General features: G+C 41.7%; 1 protein-coding gene across 1 annotated transcript in view; it reads right to left on the bottom strand.

Annotated features, from left to right (window-relative positions):
• Positions 1 to 132: 132 nt before the first annotated feature.
• USH2A (usherin) overlaps positions 133 to 24858 on the bottom strand; it is a 391368-nt gene continuing 366642 nt past the window's right edge. The window contains exons 64-73 of the mRNA XM_052681187.1: positions 24108 to 24429; positions 12819 to 13028; positions 10330 to 10568; positions 9544 to 9761; positions 7461 to 7637; positions 6343 to 6426; positions 4847 to 5091; positions 3232 to 3303; positions 2523 to 2756; positions 133 to 670 (exon numbers count right to left, since the gene is read on the bottom strand). Of these exons, the coding sequence (XP_052537147.1) occupies positions 581 to 670; positions 2523 to 2756; positions 3232 to 3303; positions 4847 to 5091; positions 6343 to 6426; positions 7461 to 7637; positions 9544 to 9761; positions 10330 to 10568; positions 12819 to 13028; positions 24108 to 24429 (1891 nt within the window). The 3' untranslated portion in view covers positions 133 to 580. The remainder of the gene's footprint in view (positions 671 to 2522; positions 2757 to 3231; positions 3304 to 4846; positions 5092 to 6342; positions 6427 to 7460; positions 7638 to 9543; positions 9762 to 10329; positions 10569 to 12818; positions 13029 to 24107; positions 24430 to 24858) is intronic.

Here is a 24858-nt window from a genome sequence, read left to right on the forward strand (position 1 = left end):
TATTAATTTATGATTATTTTTTTTTTCTTGAGACAAAGGGTCAGGGTAGAAGGAGAGAGAGGATGCAAAGAGTAAAGCAACTCCATGTGAATTACTCCATTTGCTGTTTATTCACTGAGACGTCAACAGGGATTCGTGGTGGAGCTTTGTCAGGCCAAGAAAAGACATGGCGATCCTGCAGAGAAGGCGCCTTTCAGCCATATGCTGCATTTTGGAAAGGTAAAGGATTTTCCTTACCTACCTCCCCCCTAGGTGCTCCTCAGCTGTGAAAGCTGGATGACAGATAAGGATGAGAGCTTCTGTCTTCACCATCCTTCGCTATTCTGTAACTTGGATTTTCACACTGTTCCTCTTGTACCGTTCTGAAACACCAGTGCTAACACACAATTTTTAGTTTATGGATAAAGAAGATGAAAAAAGGCTAACTAAACCCTCCCCCCTTCCTACCCCAGCTCCAAACACACATTTTTCTCTTAAGCAGGCATGAGATGTGAAAACTGCAGCCCTATCCCCAGGTCCATGCAGGCTGCTTTTGGCAAAGTTACCACTTTCCATTTCATGGAGAACGTGGTTATGATTTTCAAAGGTGGGTGTCAGTGAATGTCGTGTGCTCTTTGGTGACTGTGCTGAAACCTTTGATGACATTGACAAGATCTTCTTCTTCAACATACTGTGAAGAAATTAAAGAAAACAAAACCAAAACAGCTGTGAGGCACATCTTCAGCTAACAAAGCATAACCCTATTCTTTCAATTCTATCTTCCCCAAATGATTCTGAAACAGCTTAAGTAAGTTCATTTCTACTTTCCTGTATGTTTTTCCCTTCCTTCTACCATAAACTAAGAACCAAAAGCATTCGTACATCTGCCTCCAATACTAAATCTACACAGTTATGATAGATTTGAAAATACACCTCCAGTCCTGACTAAGATTAAGGAAATGGTGTTAACTAGAGTAATAGGGAACCTATCCCATAATATCTTGAGCTGAAAGGAATCCACAACAATCACTGAGGGTACACTTGGCCCTTCTGGCTGCCAGGGGACACTGCTGCCTCATACTCCACTTGCTGTCAGCCAGGACCCCTACATCCTTTCCTGCAGGGCTGCTCTCCAGCCTCTCATCCCCGTACATGCACCCGTCTGAAGTGCAGAATCCTGCACTTACTGTTTGTTCAACTTCCATGAGGTTGCTTAGAACCAAGCCTTTTCATCTGTTAAAATCTCTTTGCAAGGCCCCTTGACCCTCGGAGGAGTCAAAAGCTTTTCCCTATTTAGGAAATTGCTGAACTTAGTATACATCATATATACTATACATATTATATATATACTATTATATATATATATATTATATACATAGTCATCTCTGAACTTAGTATACATTTGAGTCCTAAAGCCAGATAATTTATAGAAGAATGTACCCTACAGTGGAGCACTGTGGAACTGCACTAGCACCTGGCCCCAGGCCTGGCCCAATTCCACTTAAAGAAGTGTGGCCTGTCAGGCAATTGTTTTGACACACAGTCACCTTTTCAGAGTCTCAGCTTCCTTTCAATCTCAAAATACTCCAATGCATTGAGCCAGATAAAAAGTTGACAGCAAGGAGAGACATCTACACTTTGTTTCTATATCAAAAACTCTATTAGCAGCATTCTGCAACTATCTGTAATGGTGTGCTTACACCATTCAGTATGTTCATCCCAAAAATGGACAGAATGAACAATAGTTTATATCAATTTCTAGCTACTTGCTGTAATAAAGGGAAGAGCTGAGTTAAAAGCCTTGCAGACTTTTTTTATTATTTATTTTTTTTTTTTAAGCAGAGTAGACAAGCAACACAGCACAGGCAATTGGATTTAGGGAAATCTAAAGCAATGTACAGAAAACATCAATAGAAGAGCCCTGTTTTGTATTTTTCAAATTAAAAGGGAGCTTAACTCATATTGTAAAGGTGGTTGGTCACCAAAAGTGAGTTTTAATTCCCCTGCTCCTACTTTCTACCAGCTCTGAAGGTCAGCAGACCATTCTGTAAACCAGCTCAACTGTGAGCTAAGTGTCACTATGTTCTTAAACCTCAGCAGATATTGTAGCAATGGCAACAACATCCCTGTAGTGTGGCACGCTGCAAGTGCTATGCCCACTACCCCCAGACTCCTTTTAGCCCCATGCAGACAGAGCATAAAGCCTTTTTTCTCACTGGCCCCTCTTACAGACTTGCTAAGATGGGTGGAGAGAAACACCTATGAGTTGGATAAACAGAATAGATTTCTTTAAAATACATATTGCTGATAGACGGTGCAGTTATTGGTTCAACAGCTACCATGGACAAATAGACATGAAGCGAAGACTACTTGCATCCTGTTAGAGCAGTGATACCTGCAGTAGGCAGGAAGGAATTTGACCATCTCCTTCTACATCTTTTGAAATCCTTCCTGATCCTTTGTTACACATTTTCATGATCCTTACACAATTCTAAAAATCACAAACAGCTGACACACAACAGCATCACAGAAGGAGTCCTTACCAAGCCACGACCACCAGCACGATGATTACGAATTATGGTATCCCAAGGTAATTCATCAACAAAAGACTTCTTGTCATAGATGTCAAGCAGCTGGCTGACACTACGATGAAGAGAGGCTGGGGAATATGTGCGATTTAGTTGGCTCTGACTTGGTCTCCGTCCCCCAGAAGCATTATAGAGACCACGGCTGCTTGTGGGAGAACCAACTCCTGGAATTTTTGTATCCGCTAGTCCCTAGGAGGAAACAGCAAACCAACAAATTGAATGTACAGGGCATCATCCTCAAACACTCTAATCAAAACAAAAGAGTAATGTAAGAGAACAGGAATCCATGCTTCAAAAGTTATGCACAGAGAGGGAAAATAAAAAACCTTTCCCCACTGTCAATCACATGAGTGAAAAGGAAATAAAAGCCCAACTCTGTGAAACAGGGCTGTCCTGATTTTTTTTCCCCCTCCAGTTTTTCTTCCTTCATTAGCCAACAAGTAGAGGTCCAAAGAATTTTGTCTACCAGAATGGCAATTGAGACACACACAGCAAGGGCATTAAGCAGACTTCCTTTTGCTTAGTTATATACAGTTACCACGGCCAGGAAAAAGGTTTACCCACCCAGATAAACATGCACTGTAAGTAAAGCTGCCTTTCTGCATGCTCTTAGGGCCACCTGGCACATCACACATCTTGCAACACTGCACACTAACAACTCTACCTCAGAACGCATCCTGTAACTTTTGAGAGTGATGCTGCTTGATGAATCAGATGTGTCAGCAATAGTCTCAAACTGAGATTAAAGAGAGGGAGGAGAAGCATTAGGTCAGGGTAAGGTGTAGCACAAGTGCAATCTGTTTCTTATACAAGGAAGTGAATTAACTGCAGCTCTGGGTAGGGAGATAGCATAGCAGGATGTAGGAGAGTGGAGAACCAGCAAATACACAGCATGATTTACTTCAAGTGGTCATCAGCTGCCATGTGGGCAGCCAGCAACACTCACTGCATGACTGCAGTAGCAATTCTAAAACAAACAATTTTGCCACTTCAAAGTAGCTCTGTACTAAGTTCTTCAACTGGTGCACAGCACAATGGTTTCTCCCCCCCCCATTAGCTCTACAAGCTTTTGGAGAAAAAAAAAAAAAAAAAAAAAGGCTAGGAACAATGTAGGCATGCCAGCAGCAAGGACATCATAAGTCAAGGGGGACAACACAGCATAACAGGCTGCAGAAGAAGTGGAATCAAAACCATAAGATCAATAAAAGCTTGTTATGCTCTCAGCCTTCACCAGGAGAAGGGGCATGCTGGAAATCCCATTGTTTCCAAGAGCTGCTTTGTTGAGGCACAGATGCAGCTTCTTGGCACTGAGACAAATAGGAACAGAATGCGTGAAGGATGCAAGAGTCACAGGAAAAAGCAGCAGAGAAGTGACAAGAATAGCCTCACAGCCTGTGCCTGGGAAGAAGTTCTAATTTTCAGTCTTAAAAAATTTTTCACATTCCTCTGTCTCACTTTTTGCAAATAGTTAGGGTAGCACAACTACTTTGCTATGTGATGGAACATGTTCTTTATCTGGATTGGTGCTTTTTGTTTGTTTGTTTTAAACAGAGCTATAGATATCATAATAAAAATGACACTGAGTCACCTTCTTAATCAATCCCCAACAGCTTCCCTCCTGCCCTTTCATGGTCCCAGTGTGACTTTACATGCACAGACACACATACATCTTGTTAAGGTTCCTAGCTTCTCTCTAGTTGCACTCACTCTCCCCCGACCTGCCTGGCAGCTTGTCCTGCAGCATTCCAGCTGGGTTTTATAACTAGAAAGAAACAGAGTCCATCCCTAAGTCCTGCTTTTGCAACAGCAACTCATGGTTACCTGACAAAAGACTGTCAACTTGATCCTGGCTAACCTTTCACAACAGGCAGCTGGGACCATGTGACGCGCTCCTCTGGAAGGCACATTTTCTTACCATTTCTCAAGATATGAAGGCATTTCCAGCTGTGCTGCAGATACCAGCTAACATCAGGTCCCATCAATGGCTCTGGATTTTCTGTGACTACAGTTCTACTGTTTTTCTTAAAGCATCATCAGCATTTCGGATCCAGAGATGTCAGGGCCTGCAGACCAGATGCCACAGCAATCTTTCTGGACTGCGTGCCTTCATCTTGGCTCTCTGTGCCTTCATGGGCACACCAGACAGTCCATTTCCTACACTGAACAGCATTCAGTTGGGAAATAGGAGTGCAAAGTAGTCAGAGGACAAAAGAAATCTGTGAAGGACAGACAGAAGCATGACACAATGGATACGAGTAATTGTGTTTTGCCCAACATACCGGATGAGTTTCACCTGTTGAATACACACTCATTGGCGATGTTCTTTTCTGGAGTGGAACTAAAGGAGGTCTGTCTCGTGCATAGGGTTGCTTGTGCACTTTCCTTTGAAGAATTAAGGAGAGAAGAATAGCCAGGAGGATCAAACCTAGAACTACCATCAAAACTGCAAACCACAGTTCATTGTAGAATTTTACACTTTTGGACTCTGCTTTGTCCTTCTCTCCAGGTGTTGTCAAGATCAGACCTGTAAAAATCAGGAGGGATTAGGAGAGAAAGAGAATGTTATTTCAGAAAGTCATTTAACAATATGCTACCCCTTTCGCCTCTAATAAATTAGGCAGGAATTTAAGTCATTTTGTCGTCATGTGCTTATTTGCACTTATGTTCAAGGTGGCATAATGGTTCAATATGCTGGCGGGCTATAATAAAAAGCTTACTACCCTCAGGAGACCCTGCTTAAAGTTCCGGCATTGCTGCTCAGGCTGGAAATCACCACTGCACCAGCAGCTCTCGAGAAAGGAGGCGGTGGAGGTGGAATGTGAGTGGGGGGGGAAAAAAAAAAAAAAAGAAAAAAAAGGTTCTCCAAGTAACCTTGAAGAGTGGAAACGACTACAGTAATTTCAGAGAGGTACGGACAGAGGACATTCTCTACACGACAATGCCTGTAGCAGCATGCCTGCACAGTTAAAAAGAGCGCGATGGAGACTGAGCAAAAATGAATAATAAATTAATATAAAAGAAAACAACATGAAACACATTATTCCTTCTTCCCCTGCCTGTTAGAAAAAAACAGCCACGTGGCTCTGCTTTTGCACAACACAAGCATCAGAAATCTCTGTGACAGAATTCAGAATTGTTTGGTTATTTGCGATCCTACATGCGTATCGAGACACTTTGCTAAGGGATTTCCATCACCTTCACTTCCAAGTCTCCACTGCAAGCTGCCTGTGGTGCTGATCCAATTTGTAGTAGATGCAGGGTACATACAGCAGTCAAAAAGAACAAATGAAGGTGATGGATATGGGAATACTTCACAGTGCTTTTACCATAGCCTTGCCTGAAGTTTTGCAGGACGACAGTTGAGAGCATGAAAATGTGCATCAGGGAACTACAAGTATAAAGAGTAATTGCAAAGACAAGGGTGATCTATTTTAAGAAGCCAAACAAAATGCAAACTCACAATAAATTAATTAAAAGCAATGCCAGTTAGAAATAGTTTGAGCTTAGATTTTCATCCTAGAAAACAAAGCTAAAAGGAAATACAAACATTTTAGTGGTGGGTATCTACTACTGGACAACAACTGAACTAGGACTTCATCACACTAAGCCTACTACCCTTACAAAACAAGTAAAGGATCTATACAGAAAGTGTCCTGAGAAATCTCACGGCATGATCCCTCAGTCAGATTCCACTCCGTCTAGTGTGCAATGCATATCACATTTTTACCACAAACACAAAATCAGTAGGCAATAGGTAATTTGTTCATATAATTACCAAGTCCATCAGCAGCGCTGTACTTGATGACCGGCGTCATGGCACTCCCTTCATCGGTGATGCATGTTACTTGAAACAGAAAAGCTGAGCAAAAAGGAGAAATCAGAATTCTGTAGGTGTTTTTCACCATTATCTAACAGTAGAGATCGCTAACTCAGAACAACCAAGCAGACTGCCAAACACCAGCTACCTGAGTTCAAGATTAGAGCCTCATAATCCCTTATACATTCAACTCCTAAACCATTAGGTATGGCAGAACACATGATAAACATCACTATGACACTGTTACAAGTTATGCTCCTCTTTCGACACTCAGTTCTCCCTTTTTCAATTGTATACAACTGGAAATTTCAATTTATTCCATCATTGTGCCACAAATTCCCTGGGCATTTATTCACAGCTGATAGAAACTTGTTAAAAACATTTGATTTTAAAAAAAACGTATTAGCATCATAATAGTATCCAGGAAAGTAAAAAGTAAGTGACAAATCCCTGTAACGTACAAAGAAAAACCTCTTAGAAACAGAATCTCTCTTTTTTGTTTTTATTTTTCCTCTGTTGACATGATTGGTTTTCATTTTAAACATCCCCAATTTCTGAAAGAGAAACTGCATTTCGAAACAAGGCCAATTCCAAAAGATACTGATATAGTCCTTAAAATATATATGTATACTAAAAAACAAAAACAAACAGACTCCAGCCTTTTGTGAAGTTTATTTCCATGCATTTTTTTCTAGAGCACAGCCTCAAAGAACAAAATAGCAATGCAGCTCTGGGATTTGGTAAAGCTCACCCATCACAACAAACTAACGCAGTCTCACCCAGTCTAGTAAAACTGTTATTAGTTCCAAGAATTTTTGTTTCAAGCATCTGCTTGGATGCAGTTCAATAAGTTTGGCTATAGTATTCAGCAAGTATTTAGATGGAGCACAACTTGCCAGAGCTGCTGCACAGACTCCCTTTCATTCCTCCATTTAGGAAGAAAAGCAGTAACTCCTGTGCTCTTAAGCATGAGACTTCCAGGAAGACACATTCCTCAAATTTAGCAATAATATTAACACTATTAATTGAGCTCAACATCTTTTAAAGGAAGAAAGACATAGGAAATTGAAACTGACTTTTGTCAGATGTCCTTGGCAAGTACAACTCGGTGTCAAAGCCACTGTAGATGCGTTGCCCACTCTCAGTTAATGCATACTCCTTCAGGCGTCCGTTCAGAACGAAGGTGCGACTCCAGTCTATGTGGATGGTAGATAAATTGCTAACAACTGAGAACGGAGCCATGTACCGAGGTGCTGCAAAAAAAGAAAATCCTATTTCTAGGCAACAGGCATGGCAGAATCATAGAGCAGAGAGAAACAGGCTCTGAATGATTCAAGCTCATTCACACGTGTACTAGCTATCTCATATTCATTTGAGTGAGCAGACAGATGGAGAAAAGAGAAAGTTTAGTAGCAAGCCAGCCCCTACACTGAGAAAGCAGAAATGTTTCATATAAAGACCTAGATTTCTGCTCCTTGGCCTTCGTGGTACAGCACTAAAACTGCACAGACTAAATCCCAACTCAGGGTATGTTACAGAGAAAAACAGGAGGTTGTTGAAGTTGCAAGCTCAGCTGCAGCACACCTAACTCTGGCAACCAAACTTGTTAAAGAAAGGACTATTCTGCAAGCCCAGAGAGACTGCCCTAGATTTTCTTCTAGTATGTGCACATACATAATACAAAAGCCACAGCAGGCAGAGAGAAAAGAAACAGAACTCACTTCAGGGTGGAAGTTTTCATCAGTTGGGCGTAACAGCTTGCTGACAAATGACTCAACTTCAGTTTGAGGTGGTCCCTTCTTGTGGCTTTGTCATTAAACCACATGCCCACCACGTGCTGATTTGTTCACAAGGAAGCTGCTTGTCCAGCTACACTTTGACTCTAATTGCCCACTTTCACTAAACCAAACCTTCCAGGCAAGAGTAAGGAGACTTTCAGAGTGACTCAGGAAATCCATGTAAGAGTTCAGCAAGGCAAGAAAGACTGACACATGAAGACTGCAGACCCAGTGGGCAGGGGTTTGAAAATGGCTATTATACAGAACAAAACTGTTTGTCTCACCTATTTTCTCCATTTTAAAGTTCATCAATCACATTACAGTTTTCAGCCAGCAAAATAGCTTTAAAGACTTTTTTTTAAATCGTGGTCACATTCAAGAAAATCTGGGGCTAAGTTACCCTAAATTTAGAGATGAGAATCCATGCAACATAGCAGGTGCTACATTTTTATTATCTACTCAGCAGGAGTATCTATTGATTTAAATGGGATTTCTATAAAAAGGATTCTGAAATCCTGACACCAGACTATGTGAGGAAAAAGTTAAGATTCTCTTAGCCCTGTCCTGGCATGCTGAGGTGAAATGATCTCATCTGTTACAGAATGATTGGCTACAGCACTGTGGATCTTCTCAATAAAAGCTCATGCTAGACTACCAGATATTTGGTTTTGATGGTAAAAATCTGTACTGGCTGTAGGCACAAGTCCTGCACATTTTACTTCCGTGCACACCACCTGTAGGGAAAGGCAATGGAAGACAACCTTCTAAACCACCTAGTTCTAAACCACCCAAAAAAGAGCGATGATCACAATCCAGTCAAAGAAAGAAAAGATTTGCTTACCCATCCATCGCAAGGCTGCTGTGAGCCCCCTGGCTCCATCAGATCATGGCAGCAGCTGCTGCCCAGGATCAGACTCCCTCATTTTATAGCTTGATTTTAGTTTTAAGTTTTTGTCTCAGATTTTTTGGGAGTTAAAATACTCCAGAAGGAGGAACCTCCACATATCCTTCCCTTGTGCGGCCAGCACTTAAATGAGGCTTAGGGAGAACCTGGTTCCACCCCTTCTAATCACACAGGCAAACTGCCTTCACCTGTGCTCCCAGGCTGGCTGTGTTCCTTCACCAGGTGCTCAATCATTGATTCAGGCCATGAACTAAGTTCTGTACAGCACCACACGAATTTAAAGTAGTGCCTTGATGTGGTTGGTTACTGATAAACTCTTCACTATCGGCAAGGATCCAAACATTCAGATGCAGCCTGTGGAAAACTTTAATGAACCTGGCAGAAGTGTGACATGAATTAAGACAGGTTATTCTTGAAGAGAATCAATAGATCTGTGCCCCATGTAGCAAAAGCAGAAATTTCTGATCTCATACTCACGCTCCTTTTCTGTAGTGAAGCCAACCCACTCTGAGGCGCTGCTGCCCACGGAGTTGTAAGACACAACTCGCAGGTTGTAGGTTGTGTAAGGCTCGAGGTTCGATACGTTGGCACTCTGTCCATTTCCTGTATACTTCACCTCAGTTGGGCCAGGGCTGCAAGCCTTTACTGCCGGCTGCAGGTTCAGAGGACAAGCCATGTACACATGGAGCTCATAGCTGAGAACAGTGAAGATTTAGATTAACTAAGAGCTTTTATAACATAACATGATTGTTTCATTACAACCAACCGACCATTTCATCTTGATTGCTGTATATCTGCAATGCTAGTTTTTCTACTGGAGACTTTGGCCCCAGCTGTGGTCTATGAAAAACTGCGGTTGTCAGTCACACATAATGAAACTACTGCTTCCTTAAAAGGCATCAACACTTCCGCACATCAGCTAGTGGCCTTACTAGCCACAAAATACAGCTGCCTCTTGCAGACAATTGATCTCACCACTCTCACTGTGCAACCACAGCTTTTAGACAATGACCTCCACTCCCAGCATCCTCTCCACCTTCATCAATCTCTATATCCTGCATATGAGAAAGGCAACCGGTTCACCTAAACACCTCCTGGATGCTTTTTAGGCCACATGAGATATCATCACCAACACCAGGAAGAATGAACACGGCTGTTCCAACCATCCAGACCTCTTAGTCAAATGATTACAATTTACATCCAGGAAGGTGGCTCTGCCACCACTCCTGGCTAGCTGAAATTTGGCTGGGTTGCAGCTCCCACCTGGTGACAATGCCATTGGGTGACTGAGGGGCACTCCACTGGAAAGAGGCGTTCCTGGAGGTCACAGCACGGATCTGTGGGGGAGGCTGCTCAGAGGGGGGAGCTGGCTGTGTGGTGATTTGGGCCGTGGGTCCTTTGCTGCAACAGTTGAAACAGGTGCAGGCCTCCACACCAATAGAGTACGTGGTAAAAGGTTTTAGCCCATGTACTGTCTGCTGGGTGGCAGTCCCTTCTGACAGCTGCAAAAAAATTAAGAGGAAACTTGTCATAGGTTCAAGCACCACAAGTACTCAATAAGAGTTATCAGGATAAATTAACTCCAGAAGACTATGGGCACAAGGTTCTGCATGTCCTTTAAGTCTGACATTAATGCAGCTGCTGTGCACTAGGACCTCTGCAGTTATTTTCCTCCCATTACAAAGTTAAAGGGCACTGCTCAAAGGAAAAGACCATGCCATCAGTGGCCTCACAGACCTCTTGAGTTGAGATGTAAACTCTGTATATCAACTTGTATATGTCATTCTCAGGGAAAGAGAAACTGCAGGCCTTTAAGGAGAAATACTAGGCTAAAAGGAACTGAAACAAAATAAATGACTGTGGAAAATGACTGCATGATAAGCGTATTAGCAAGTGCCCGTGGATATCTCAAAAGCTTCCTTGGCTTGGATACAAGAGACAGCACTTGGCAGAGCTATGGGCATGTGACTGGTAGGTCGATTTACCTAAAAGGATAGTGGGCTCTCCAGTAGGAACCTCTGAGGGCCAACACAGTGCTGCTCCACACTGAAATGGCTATGGTGCAATGCAATCCTGCTTGATAGGCAACTCTTCTACATCTAGCATGGGAAAGTTCTGGGAAAGGAAACATTTCTAAACTGCTTGGAGGAACAGCTACTTCACCTCTTTATTGTAGTCATTTATGGATACACCTTTTTAAACCAAAATAATAAACACCATCAGGGGGCCACATTTGTTTCCACATAGCACCATGTGACTCAGCACAGTACAGAAGAAAATGGGAAGGAATGTTGTGAAGCAAGGAAAGAAAAGCATTTGATATTCCTAATGCCAGTGCTAGAGACAGCAGCATGGCAGGTGTGATGGGATGGAGATGGAAGACCATACAGACACCAGGGAGATGAGCTAGCTGAATCAGACATGGACACTCAGATTACACTGGAAGGTATAAATGCATGGAGAAATAAATCTGTAATATGCAATCAGTAGGCAGCTTAAACTTGTGGACAGGGTTGATGACCTGAAAAGGTATCTCCAACACTTCCAAACTGAGAAAGATGATGCAAAGAAAAAAATGTCAATACTTGCCTTCTTGTGAAAACCAGACAGATAATGCTAGGGACAAAGGTTATTCCAATAGTTTGCACTGATTTGGTGGTAACTGCTCCAGACAACTTGCACAGCTCTAGATTTTCCTCACATCTCCCAGTTTTAAAACAGTAATGAAACTCTGCAGGTTTCCTAGCTTAACTGAGTCCAATCACACCTGGACACCTAATGAGATCAATCTCAAGGGAAAATCAAAGCTGCATGTCAACCCTATAAAAGCATCATCTGTGTTGCTGCAGTCTCGTCACATTTGCTGAGCCTTCTTGTGCAAACACAAAATAAATAGTATCAATCTGTTACCATAATCATATATATAAGTCTACTTTTTCTGGCTTCCCATGTGCCCACCCTAGAAAATGGGAATCCACAAGCCAGACAGAGTTAAAACTGAGGAAACATTTGAAGACCACTGTAACCCTCCAGTCTGGATTATGGGCCTCTTAGATGCAGCAATGTCCAATCTAGAGATGAAAATGACTCCGCATTTGAGGCTTGGAACCCTCGGTGGCATAGACACCAAAAGGAGGCATTGCATAGAGAATTGGTTCACTGGGATTTGATTAAATAGCTAAGATTTGCACCGAAGATGTCACCATTAAGAACTTCTTTTTAGGTGATCTAGACTGAGACACCGTTATCTTTTTACTTGCACTATTCTTTAGTGCTTTACAATACAATACAATGCAATACTTCTTACCAATAAGACAGATTTTTAAGGGTAACTCAGAGTATTTTCTTTGGAGCTTCAAACCTCTAGACTATCCAAAGCACATGACCACTTCCTCCTGGCTCCTGTTTCCACTTGCACCATTTGGACTGGCAGGGGCTGTCTGGAGGATTTCATTTGGATGGTTAGCCATCCCCAAAACAACGCTGTGGATTCTCATCACATTGTCACAGCACATTACCAAGTGAGAAAGATGTGAATGCTGAAGATAATGCCTTGAGAAGCACATTTAGCTGAGTGAAAGTGTAGGACCCGCTTTGGCCAGAAGAGAGCATTGCAGAGCAGGCAACAAAGGGAGAGCAGGAGAGGAATCAAATTTGCAACCAGCAGACAGACAGTTACTAAGAACAAAACTGCTAATGCTAAAAAAAGCAAATTAAAATGGAAGTACACCAATAATTTTCACAATACTTACCACCACCTCAGTCCCTCGAGTATCATTAGAAAACAGCCTGTAGATACTGACCACCCCGTTTGGCTTAAGAGGAGGGTTGATGTTCACTACGGCCACTGTGGATGCCACCGTGTGGAAGAGGGGAGCTGCCAGGCCCTCGGGAGGAGCAGGACCGGTCCGGCAGCGCGTCCAGCCGCTCGGTGTCCGACCTGCCGAGTTCACTGACCACACCTTCAGCATACAGAAACAGAGAGACTATCAATGAAGGACTCAAGCCCACAAAAACTCCACAGCTCTCTAGGATGCTGCTGCAGCTTTAATTCTGCTAAGAAAGACACAGTATAACAGCCCCTGTGCAAAATGTCCCTTGTCTGCAGCCCAGTACCTGTACTGATCCAATTACTTCCTAACAGAAAAAAAAATTACACTGAAAAGTAGATTTCTTGTCTCAGGAAGTGTGTATTCACTTAGCTCATACTTACCTAAATTCCCAGCACTGTCCTTGTTGTGCCGTGCAAAGAGGATCAACACCGATAACATTTTCAAACAAATGTGAACAAAAATACTGACATCCAGTCCTGCCATTTGTCTCCTTTCCCCTCAATTCCTTCACCTGTGCAAGCAGCCCCAGTGAGTTCAGCCTGCCACTGTCTGACATCTAATTATGTTCACCTTGACTGAATTGCACAAGACAAATTCTAGCTACTCTTAAAAATTTGACATTTTTATAGGGGCATCTCTCTCTTAAAAATATTTCTGTAGCAATCATTTGGCAACATCTTCAGTAACCAATATATAAACAAAGCCCACTGAAAATTATGGTTAATTCAGCATCTCTCATTTACTTCCACAACAACATTCTCTTTACCCTGTGAGCACAAAGGCAACTGTTTCAATTCCAAGATTTCAAAATTTAGCAGCTTGAACAAGGCCTGATTAAAACCCACACGTCTCTGTGAACTACACCTACTGGTTTTGTCAGCTTCCCAAAACCAGAGTGATCTGCAGACTACATAAAATTCAGCACTTATTAAACACAGTCTTCAACAAATCTGCATGAAAATTAAATTTTGCTTTCATCAAGGAGTGAATAAACATATGGAAGGATGTATAATCTTATTTATCAAAAACCATTTGTATAATTAAACACGAATATCATAAAAGGTTGCCTTAGGTCGTCATTTGCATGAGTAAGTAATTTGTAGAATGTCAGGTACAATAGACAGAATAGATGGATGCGTGAGTGTGTAGGGTTAAATTAGGCTCAATATTAGCCAACCACACAGTGATCAATCAGAATGATAGATCTAAATGGCAATACAAGAGGACTGTCTGAGCGATTTTTAGTATAAGTATTCCTTAGTAAGCTTTCACGCCGAGCAATTCTAACAACAGTAAAACACGTTCTTATGTGATCTACTCCAGGCAGAAGTCCTGGGGAAGTGGCTGGTGGGACTCTGCCTTAAAAAAATAAGAGGTTTAGAAATTAGAGTTGTTCAAGATTGACCCTGGCATCTTTCCAGCAGGCAATATTAAGTTCCAAGACCACAGAACACTTCACAAGGGGTCCGGGGAAGGAAAAGGGCCAAAAACTACCTCAGAGGCTTTGAAGACTATGGTTCTGCCAACTACAAAACTGAAGTTACTGCCTCATTCCTTCAGTAACATATAATATCATCCAGTGAAAGACTACATAAGTGCAGATGACAACCTACGATAAAAAGCTCTGCCAGAGTACTTTCATTTTCAGTGAAATCAGTAATATATCTCTGTTGTGAACTTTTCATAAGTCAAACTCTGTTCACTTTACTGCAGTAGGTCAAACCCTCTATCTGAGTTAAGTCCCTGCTGCTACAAAGATTTGCCCACAGTAGCTCATTTCAAGGAGCATATTTCTTTGCGGAGAGAAAAAGCCACATATGGAAAAAGCAGCTCTGAATGTGCTACTTGCCTCAACTCAGCACTGACCTTAGTTCTAAAGCTCTGGCTGCACACCAGGCTGCGGTCTTAACGAGCATGGAAAGTGGCAGCATTGGGGCTGAGTTGCAAACCAGCTTCCACACTATAACTGATGGCCAAGAACTAGGGAGAGAGGCTTCCTGCATAGTACAGCAACCAGACCTCACAATGGGACCCCTTAGGAAATTTGGAGAAGAGAGAGATGCAGCATAGCTGGAGTACACACAACTCACTGAGAGTTGGTGGGAGGCATCTTCTTCCATCCCTCCCATATCATAGGTGCCCAAGCCATGCCTTTCAGAAAACAAGCCTTATTTTTGACAAACACCATCTCAGGACAAGGGAAAAGGGAATGCTGGTCTCCTAAAACGTGACATCTGGGTGGCTGAAGACATTTTCCCAGAGAGCAACGATTTCATTTCAATCACGTGCTTCAGTGGAGGCAGTCAGTTCCACTGTCCTCCAGAGTGGAAGTGCCCAAGTGCACAACTCACCTCTGTCTGTGCACAGTGTACACCCTATACTTGTACAAATATAAGAAAACCAAGATCAACTCAGCAGAGCAAGGGCAAGTGCAAACAGACATGGCTTCCTAGCCAGGTCCATCTCCAGGGAGGGACCCTGAGCCCATCCTCTGGGCATCACATTCCTCTGCAAAAAGAGGCCAAGATGCATCTGGGCCTGTCTGACAGTCATGGTCTCAGAATACCAGTGAGGGAAACTTAGCAACTCAGCCATGCCAAGACATATCCCCAGCAGAATATCTTCGGCTGTGCAAAATTCACATCGGCTTTGGAAAAACACTGTGAGAGCTCAACAGGACTTCAGAGGATCTAAATTCTGGATTTACACTGGCATAATCCCGACTCCCCTGACTCCTTCTGCTTCTGCTTAATCATCTGTAAAAGAATCGATGGCTATAAAAATTTTTCCCTATGAGAATCGTCATTCAAGTAAACTCTGGCCTGTGCTTGGAGATCCAGAGTGGTAAGTGCACAGAAATGGCTGCAGATGGAAATGTTCATGTTTTGTCATTTCAGTGCATGAAGAAACCAGACAGCAAGGCAACAGAAGCAGCAATGGGAAGCACCTGCTAAAATCAGAGTTTTAATTTGGTCTCGGCTCCTCAGAAAATCACCACAAAAAGGGCAAGATGAAATTCCATGATTTAGACTTTTGTCATGTTTTATTTTGGCACATAAAAAGAGTCCTTTTAAGACATGACAGCACAGAAAATATTTACTGCATCCACAGAGAAATGGAAAATCATCACCATCATTTGCTGTTCAGAATGGCAGAAGATTCTAAAAGCTACGTCAGAGCACAGATCTCATGTAGGCAGGAATGTACTGGATGACAAAACAGCAGAAAGGCATCAAACACTTCTTATAACCTGACCTTCTGAACATACTGCTTTCAAAAGCATTAACTATGACATCATGGTGCATGGCTCTGCATGCTGCCAAAAGATGTATGGCTTTTAATGGCTACTTTCCCTCAACAAAAGCAGGAGAGGTCTCCAAAATCAGCTACACTGCATGAGATATTTTTTAAACTGCTTCATAAATTTGCTGGCCTCTGGACCACGTTGGATTATGAGGTAGAATCAGAGAGAAGAAACTTATCTGGAGTCTGCGTATCTAGAGTACTAGAGAAGTCCACTTGCAGGTAACTAAGCTTGTTTCTTTCATCACCAATGACCTTGCATGATCTCAGCTCCTGGATGAGACTGGTGTTCAAGCATTGCTCAAAATGATCACAGGACAGTCTGAAGGCTCACTGGCCCAACAAGAGGTTGGAGAACAGGAAGGAAAGTGCTGAGAAATTGGCCACAGCCTGAGTGCAGTGAGCACTTGCTCAAGCTCAGTAAAGATGAATAGCAACTTTCCCCATACAGGGCAATAAAATTACAATGGCTCAAAGATGGAGATGCTGTGAGCAGGTGTTGTCTTCACCTCTGAGCAACACAGGCCTGAGATCCTCACCTGGGCAAGCTGTGTTTTGAACTGAAAAAGTCATTTTTTTTCTTTTATCAAATGGAGATCATATGTGAAAGTATGTACTTCATACAGCAGGGAATGGAGGGAAGCAGCTGGACCACCGCTAAAGCTGAAGTATCAGAAGAAGACAAGCAAGCAGGCAAGCACTAAGCTTCTCTGTGATGAAAAGGGACAGTGAAGAAGCTACCAAAATAAAGTACACAAATTTAACCCCCTCAAAGGACAAATACAGTCTGTGATTAAGGCAGAAAAAATGCACTGTGTTACCAAAAATTCCCCCAGTGATTAAAGTGATCTTTTGATCGTGACTCCAATTACACAAACAAGCATAAACACAAGCTGACTGAGCAGAGGTCTCACAGAGGACAGCATGTGTGCAGTAATGCCTGCCAGTTCACACCACTCACATCTCACACCTGGTCCCAGCAGAGTGACAGGTATTTCCCCTGTAAGCACAAGGGCCAAAGGGAGGAAGCTCCCACTGATCCTGCAAAGTGAGCGTAAGAAACTCTCCAAGAGGACTCGTTTCCTTCACCTCTGCTGAAGTATAGCAAGGAGGCTACAGGCAGAAGGGTGGGCTGTCTGGTGGCAGTTTGCCTGTCTGGAGGCAGAAGTCTTGAGCTCCTGCTGAATTCCTAGGACAGGCAGAGCCAGCATCCTTCACTTTGCATAGAGACGAGGTAACAATCGCCCTCCTCCAAAAGGTCACCGTTGACCAGCAGTGACTGCAGGCTCCCACCAAGCCCTTCAGGTACTGTGCATCAGGCCACATTGAAGTTAACGTGCTTCTGTGAGGGGCAAGAGCTCAGCTCTCTGCTTGAGGGGAATTCAAGGACTTAACACAACTGACTGCTGGTCCTTCCAAGAAGGATTCAGCACTAGCACCACTCTGCACACTCCAGGAGAGATGAGCAGTAGCAGAGCTGAACTGATACGACTCCTCTGTTTCTACAGTTGATTCCTGGAGGCCCAAACACACAGCACTACTTTGAGACTGTTTTCTTCACCAAGACCTCTCATTTATAGCCCTATGATTACATAAACAGAGTTTTCCCAATGTAGCTTTTTTCCAAGATTGTAAAATATTTTAGAGGTATATAAGATATGATATCAATAAGTTTCAGAAACACAGCACCAAATGTTTGAACAGCATTCCACAAGAAAATTGAAACCTATAATCTTGGCTAGTTAAATAAAATTAGAGAAACCCAGAGGTGCTCTCTGCCACCGTCATTTGCAGCACCCTTCACAAATCTTTCTTCTCATCAGACCTGACCGACATGCAGTCTAGGTAATTTGGGATTCCTAATGCAATGTCAGCAGAACTTAGAGCACAAACCCTGCCTACAGAAGTCTAGCATCCAGCATTAAAATAATTTATTCATTCTGGGCATTGCAGTGTCAGGAAGGTATGAGCAAAGCAGAAACTTTCAAAAGTGGTTGCAATCTAGTAGAAATAGAACAAAGGCAATAGAAAAATGGTATCACATCCACTCATGATCAGTGGTACAAAGAGGTGGTAAACAAAAGTGTGTTTTCTGATTGCCCATCCTGAAATCTATTCTCTTACCTATTTAGCACTCAGTCAGCATACTTAGGGAGGCCATAAACATATAATGGGTAGACGGTAGGTCCAGGCTTCTAGCATTGCGATAATTTGAACCTCTTAACATTGCTATTCATCTTCACTATTCAAATCTTTATATCTAATAAAAGTATTAAACCCATTGTACGGAGGTGAAAAAAAAGACGAAGATTACAGGCAAACGGTTTGGGACTTGCATAACGTTACCATATTCTAAAGGATGCTCATTTCATATAACATAGAATAACACCCGTAATTAATGAGAGATGTAAACAAGTTTAACTCTAAAAGGTAGAAAATTAAATAATTTGTTTCCTATGGGTATATAATGAGATAGTTACCACATTCCCATGAGAGAGATAAGCAGATATTAAAAGGTCTTTCCAATACCTGTAATAGCTAAGGGCAACAGCTAATTCAATAGATTCGATCAAAATCACCACTTCTTTCTCTGCTTCTGATTTATTACTTTGGCTGCAGTTAGTCATCACTCATTTTAGTTTGCTTTTCAGCAGTCATAAATTATGCCTCATAAATAAAAAGATACAATCAAGGAAATCATATCAAGTCATCTACTGCCTTGGAATATATTTTCCCGCGGTACCCAACTAATGTCTTTTTAAAGGATAGCTTGCCATGGTTTTGAATAGATCAGAATAGCAATGTACTGGGAAAAGTCCTACAAGTGTGCTGTCATAACTGTCTCCCCAGTAATTCTGGAAGCCAAAACCATCATTTTGTTTAATGAACAAAAATCAAGGATTGCTTCATCAGTACATTGTTTCACACTTAAATTTAGGATAGTGTCGGCAACAGAAACACGGTGCCAGAAGAGGGGCTTTTTAAAAGGAATTGCATAGTTTCAAGTAGCACTTCTATTGCATGCCCTACTGTACAAGGGCAAAGGAAGCATCTAGTTCAGCAAAAGGATATTTAGAGTAGGTATCAACTTTAAAGCACTGAAAGAATATAGCTGTGCTTGCTTTACTTTTCAGAAGATTTTCTCTTGCAAGAAAACCCCCTCTTTCAAACGAAGGGGATAGCAAGCAGGGAATGCACGAAGGAAATGTCTTTGATTTTGTCACTGCTTTGTGGTGTATCTTTCTCTCAGTGCGACAAGCAGAATAGTGAAAAAAAGCCAAAAGATGAGGGATATTATAAATGGGTGACTACCCACCTCTGGTTAGTCAGAGAACCTGCTTCAACCCATTTTAAGCTGTAAAAGTCACTCAGTTGTTAGTAACTAAGGAGCACAAACTGGAGCTCAGCCACCAGTTTGATGGATAGGCTGGTAACCAAGTGCCACTCTTGTCATCTCTGAAAGTGACCGAGACGACTGACATTTTCTGTGTTCCATGCAGTCGGTCCTGCCATAATCTTCGTGACTTTTCACTCATTTTTCTTTCTGTAAATCTCCAAAGTCAGGCATACAATTTGTTTCCTCTTTGATAGTTCTGAGAGTCCAAATTGGAGTGCCCAAAATGTATTTTCCCTGGCATATCTTGGAATCTTCCCTTGGTCTTTCACTTGGCAGAAGTATTTCGACTGTGAGAAACACACTACTTAAGGAAGGACACTGTGAGAGGCAAGACATCTGCTGCAGTGCACCAGACAGTCTTACCAAAGAACGAAAAGACAACAATAAAACCTTCTGAAAAGTTCTACTCCAACCTTTTGCTTGCTCAGTGGTTTCAGAGAGGAAATAAGGACATGTTCTACACACCAGAAAGACATTAAGCCATTAATCTGAAGAAGCACTCCAAGTACACAATTAAGTGCAATTGTGGAAAGTGACATTGCACTTGCATGGAAATTGCACCAAATCCCAGCACCACCTTTTTGCAGATCAGTACTGTGTGCCAAAAGGGCCTACCAGTAGCTAAGAAAAATTGGTACTGTAGACCATTCTCAGCAGCTCCTGAGAAAAGCCAAAATATTTTGTTTCAGAAATTCTATGGAAATGAAGAAACTCATCAGGTCCCATGAAGTTTGTTTAAGTCAGGATTTTTTGAGGGAATCACACAATACAGCTGAGGAATTAGGCAGTATTTCAAGAAATGCCTAAGAGACCAAATGCTACAAAGAATGCAAGTATCTATTGATTAGACTTACAGAGAAAATTTCAAAGATCTCAGTAATTGTTTCCAAGTACAGGACAGTAGGCATCTTAATGCCTCTTAAAGTGCACAGAAATCTAGTAGGCATGAATATGCTCACATAGATCTGGCCCATGAAGAATAAAAATGCCCAAGTTCCTTGAACAATTGTGAACTTAGTAGTTATGGTGCACAGTCCCTTTGACCAGCATGAGCTTCAAAAGTCACATCATCATTTTTGGAAGTGCAACTTTTGCATTTAGTCTTACAAGCTTTAAATATTCAGCTGAAGTTTACAGCAAAAGAAAGGAAAACAACCTCCAAAACCCTCACCTCAGATCCAAAGAAGCTACCAGGTTCATTGAACTAAACCTCAATACCTCCAAAAATGCTGGAGAGGGTCCCATCCCATCACTGCACTTTGATTTTATCTGCATTCTGCTGGAGGAAATTCAGTTGCATTTAAAGTTTTATGTCCAGCAAACAAGCCTCAAATGCAGAGACAGCAGAATCAATACTCAGTTTAAGTGAAATATAAATCTGGGTTTCATCAGCATAATAGCAAAAGTCAAGCCCTATACTTATGAATAACTTGTCTCACAGACAAGATATAAATTGTCAACAATGGAGGAGCTTAGAATAGATCCCAGAGGACTGCTGCAAGTGACACAAGGAGAAAACAAACACGTGCATGCAAAAACCTCTCACAGCAAAATAAATGGCCGTCAGTGGAGAGGTAAAAAAAAACAAAACAAAAAAAAAAAAAAAAGAACAAAAATGATTTAGAGATCCAGTCAACAGCTCAGCCCAGTTATGGAGCAGGACCAAGATAAAAAGCCAAGTCTTGAATATGGCATGGTAAAAACCAAAGAAATCTGCTTTGCTACTCGTCATCAACTGATCATTAAATTTGTTAGCTCAAGCAAATCTCTGTGCTGTGCTATCAACTTCTCCCCTCCCTAAAATAGGTTTTGAATTAAGTATCGGTGAAATAAAAATCGGAGCAACTGAGAGTATCACACAACTTCCAGCCCAGACAAAAAAATGTGAGATGTTTTTCTTTAACTAAGAAAGATTCCTAAGTAGTAGTCAGAGCACGGATCTGCTACAACTCTTTTCCCTCTACCAATCTCCATCTGCACTTGCATTTGCATTCTTCACAGATCTAGACCAAAATAGTAAGGAGATCTGGTCCAGCAATAGTTCCATTTTAAAGAAACTACAGCAAATGGAGAATTCACAGTATCATGGACCTATAGAAGAGCCCTAGACAGTGAGAAAGAAATTAAAACCTTAATATTTATACACAGAGGGACTTACTACAACAACATTTCACTCTAAACTGTGCTGTTTCTTGAAAAAATTTAATAGCTACAGTCACAAGTGAAATGACAACTGGAAAACATACCTTCACACGTTTAAAGAGTAGTAAGTTTTCAGACTTGAAGTAATCATACTTTTTGTTTTGGAAAATATTATAGCATCTCTTGTATTTCTAAATTCCAAAGTTCTCTGAACTCATAGATGCTCCAAATTTTCTCTGGCTCAAAGCTAACAGACAGACTGTTCATGCTGGCTACCACCTTACAGACATGCTGCCAGTACAGAAACATCAAAAGTAAAAAGGTTTGTGACTCTCAAGTAGCAAAGATAGGTTTTGTGAATACTGCAGTAAGTACATTTTTCTAGTAGCATCCCAGGTTGTCTTTCCAATAATTTAATAATTGTCCATTCAGAATCCTTTTCTTATCCAAGTTAGAACTGCTAGAAGTGATTTATGAAGAAAGCCACAGAATTCTTCCCTCTAGGCCCTGGGACTCTGACATACAAAAGGCAATGGACACAGGCTGAAACAACAGAGTTAGGCACAAAGGGAAATAAGAGGTATGTAAGCAGTCATTGGAACAGACAGGTTGTACAGTCTCCATTCTTGGAGAATCAGGGAAGGAGATCTTCCAGAATGCAATTGGACACAGTCCTGAGCAGCCTGCTCTGAATAGATCTGCATCAAGCAGGAAGTTAGACTACATAACCTCTGGATGTCTCTTCCATGCTTCATGACTTTGTGAGTCTTTGACATGTGTATGTATCAGCTCAATAGATTCTACTGCTAACGTGATAAAGAAACATTTTAGATTTAATTCTGCATGGCTTCTGGCTACCAAAAAGGATGCAACAGTAGAAGTGAAAAACTGAAACCAAAAAACCTGATCTGTGAAGAGCACTGTCATCAAACCTCCATCAGGTTGACACCAATGTGGAGGGGACAAGTCAATATAACCAAGGGCTGTGAGAAGATCCCAGAGGAGAATTCACCAGGTAGTTTCATCAAGGACAGATGTGAAGTCTTGCACCTTGGGTAGTAAAACAACCCTTGTAGCATTACAGGGTAGAGACTGACTAGCTATGCAACAACTCAGCTGGAAAGAACCTGGGGGGAATCTTAGTAGATAGGAAGTCAAACATGAGCCAGCAATGTACCCTGGCAGCAAAAATAGGCAACCACATCTTGAGCTATTTAACAGGACCATAGCCAGACAATTAAAGGAAGTGATTACATGCCTTCACTTAGCGTTTGTCCTGTTTTGGCCCCAAGAAAGATTGATGAATTGGAGTGAGTTCAGCAGAGGGCCACCAAGATAGTCAGAGGGTTGGAGAATGTGGCATGTGAGGACACTTTTTTCACCATGGGGACAGTAAAGCAGTGCTGCAGACTGCCCTGAGATGTTGCTCACTTTCCCTAAAGATTTCCAAGGTACAAAAGAATAAAGCCCTAAATAACCTCATCTGACCTCTCAACTGACAGTGCATTGAGTAGGAACCTGGACTGGTGAGAGCCATTCCAACCTGAATTACTTTGTCATCCTATAAAGCAAATGAACATTTTAAAGAAGTATTGCCACTATTCTGTGGGAGCTCAAGAGGTGGAATGCATTGTGTTTCATACTTATTGAAACAAATCCATGTTTCAGCAAATTCTGTTTTATTTTATTTTAGGAAAAAGTTGTAAATACTTCTGAGAATTGCCAAACTCATCTTCAAGACACTCCATATGTAGACTTATTGTGTATGGATTTAGGAGTGAGGCTTACTGCTATCCTGTTGGCAGAATAATACGAGTGCTTGTTGAAAGGCATTTTTATAAGCAAAAACTAGCCTTAATCTTCTACAAAACTATGGCTTTAGAGACAACAGATTAAAGGCTGGTTTTGATGAGGTTCTAAACTCCACCAGCTCGTTTAAACAGCTGGAAGGAGTGTCAAGTGCTTAGAAATAGCAAATATCTCAGTTCAATGGGGTAAAGCCAAGACATGCGTATAAAACTTGAGCTTAGTTTCCAGGGCACTGCTGACAGTGATGACAATACCTACTCCACAGTTTAATTCCAATAGTAAACTCTTAAGAAAAACAACAATAAAAGGCCTACATGTATAAGAAGTAGCAGCCATCAACAATAACTTCACAAAATCTGCTTGTGATCCTACCATTCTGTCATTTAATTTGTTGAGAAAACACCCCCAGTTCCTCTTGACATAAGCTACTTTATGATCTCAAAGTAAAAAATAATTCCAAGAAGACTAGGGGAGGAGGGAAGAAGAAAGAAAAAAAACTAATGAAATGCCTTGTCAGCACTAAAATATCACACTACTTACATAACATTAGATCCCACCTGATATTCGTATTCTGTGTAAGGCAACAACTGGTCATCTCTGAAGAATGTTGAAGAGCCATTGTAAACAAGTACGAGGTCTAAATTTATGAGGGCTTGTGTTGTCCGTCTTCTGTAAAGTTCATAGTATATAATCCTCCCATTTGGCTGCTGTGGGCCAGTCCATAGGACAGAAGACACTGTCTGGAAGCCCCTGGCCGTGGTCTGTATCTCTATGAGAGGGGCGGGCTGTGCTGCTGGTGGTGCCTCCAGTGTCTGGACAGATGCCCACTCACTGGAGGCACAGCCCAGCTCTGTGCAAGCTTGGAGCTGTACCTCGTACCTTGAAAAACATAAGCAGAAACAAAGTGGTTAAAACATCTGAATCAAACACATAATAGGGGGGGAGGGGGATTCTTAATTTTTTTGGTCTTTGGCATTTTTGAAAAAGTAAACATAGACTACATGTGGGAATTCAGAAAGCTGACGACAGAAGAAAATTTTCATCCAGGTTTTACACTGAGGTAGTTGAGTCGCCATCCCTGAGTGCATTTAAGGACTGTCTGGATGTGGTGCTCAGGGACATGATTTAGTGGAAGGTTGTTAGAGTTGGGATAGTGTGGTTGGGTCGTGGTTGGATCAATGATCTTTGAGGTCTTTTCCAACCTGGATGATTCTATGATTCTGTGATTTTTGTTTTCAAAGTAGGATTCATATCTTCATGAGTCAAGTAAATCAAAATTATTTTGATGACATGAATCAAAATGATGAT

Source organism: Tympanuchus pallidicinctus, unplaced genomic scaffold, assembly GCF_026119805.1.
Source record: "Tympanuchus pallidicinctus isolate F22 unplaced genomic scaffold, pur_lepc_1.0 scaffold1, whole genome shotgun sequence".
Taxonomy (NCBI): domain Eukaryota; kingdom Metazoa; phylum Chordata; class Aves; order Galliformes; family Phasianidae; genus Tympanuchus; species Tympanuchus pallidicinctus.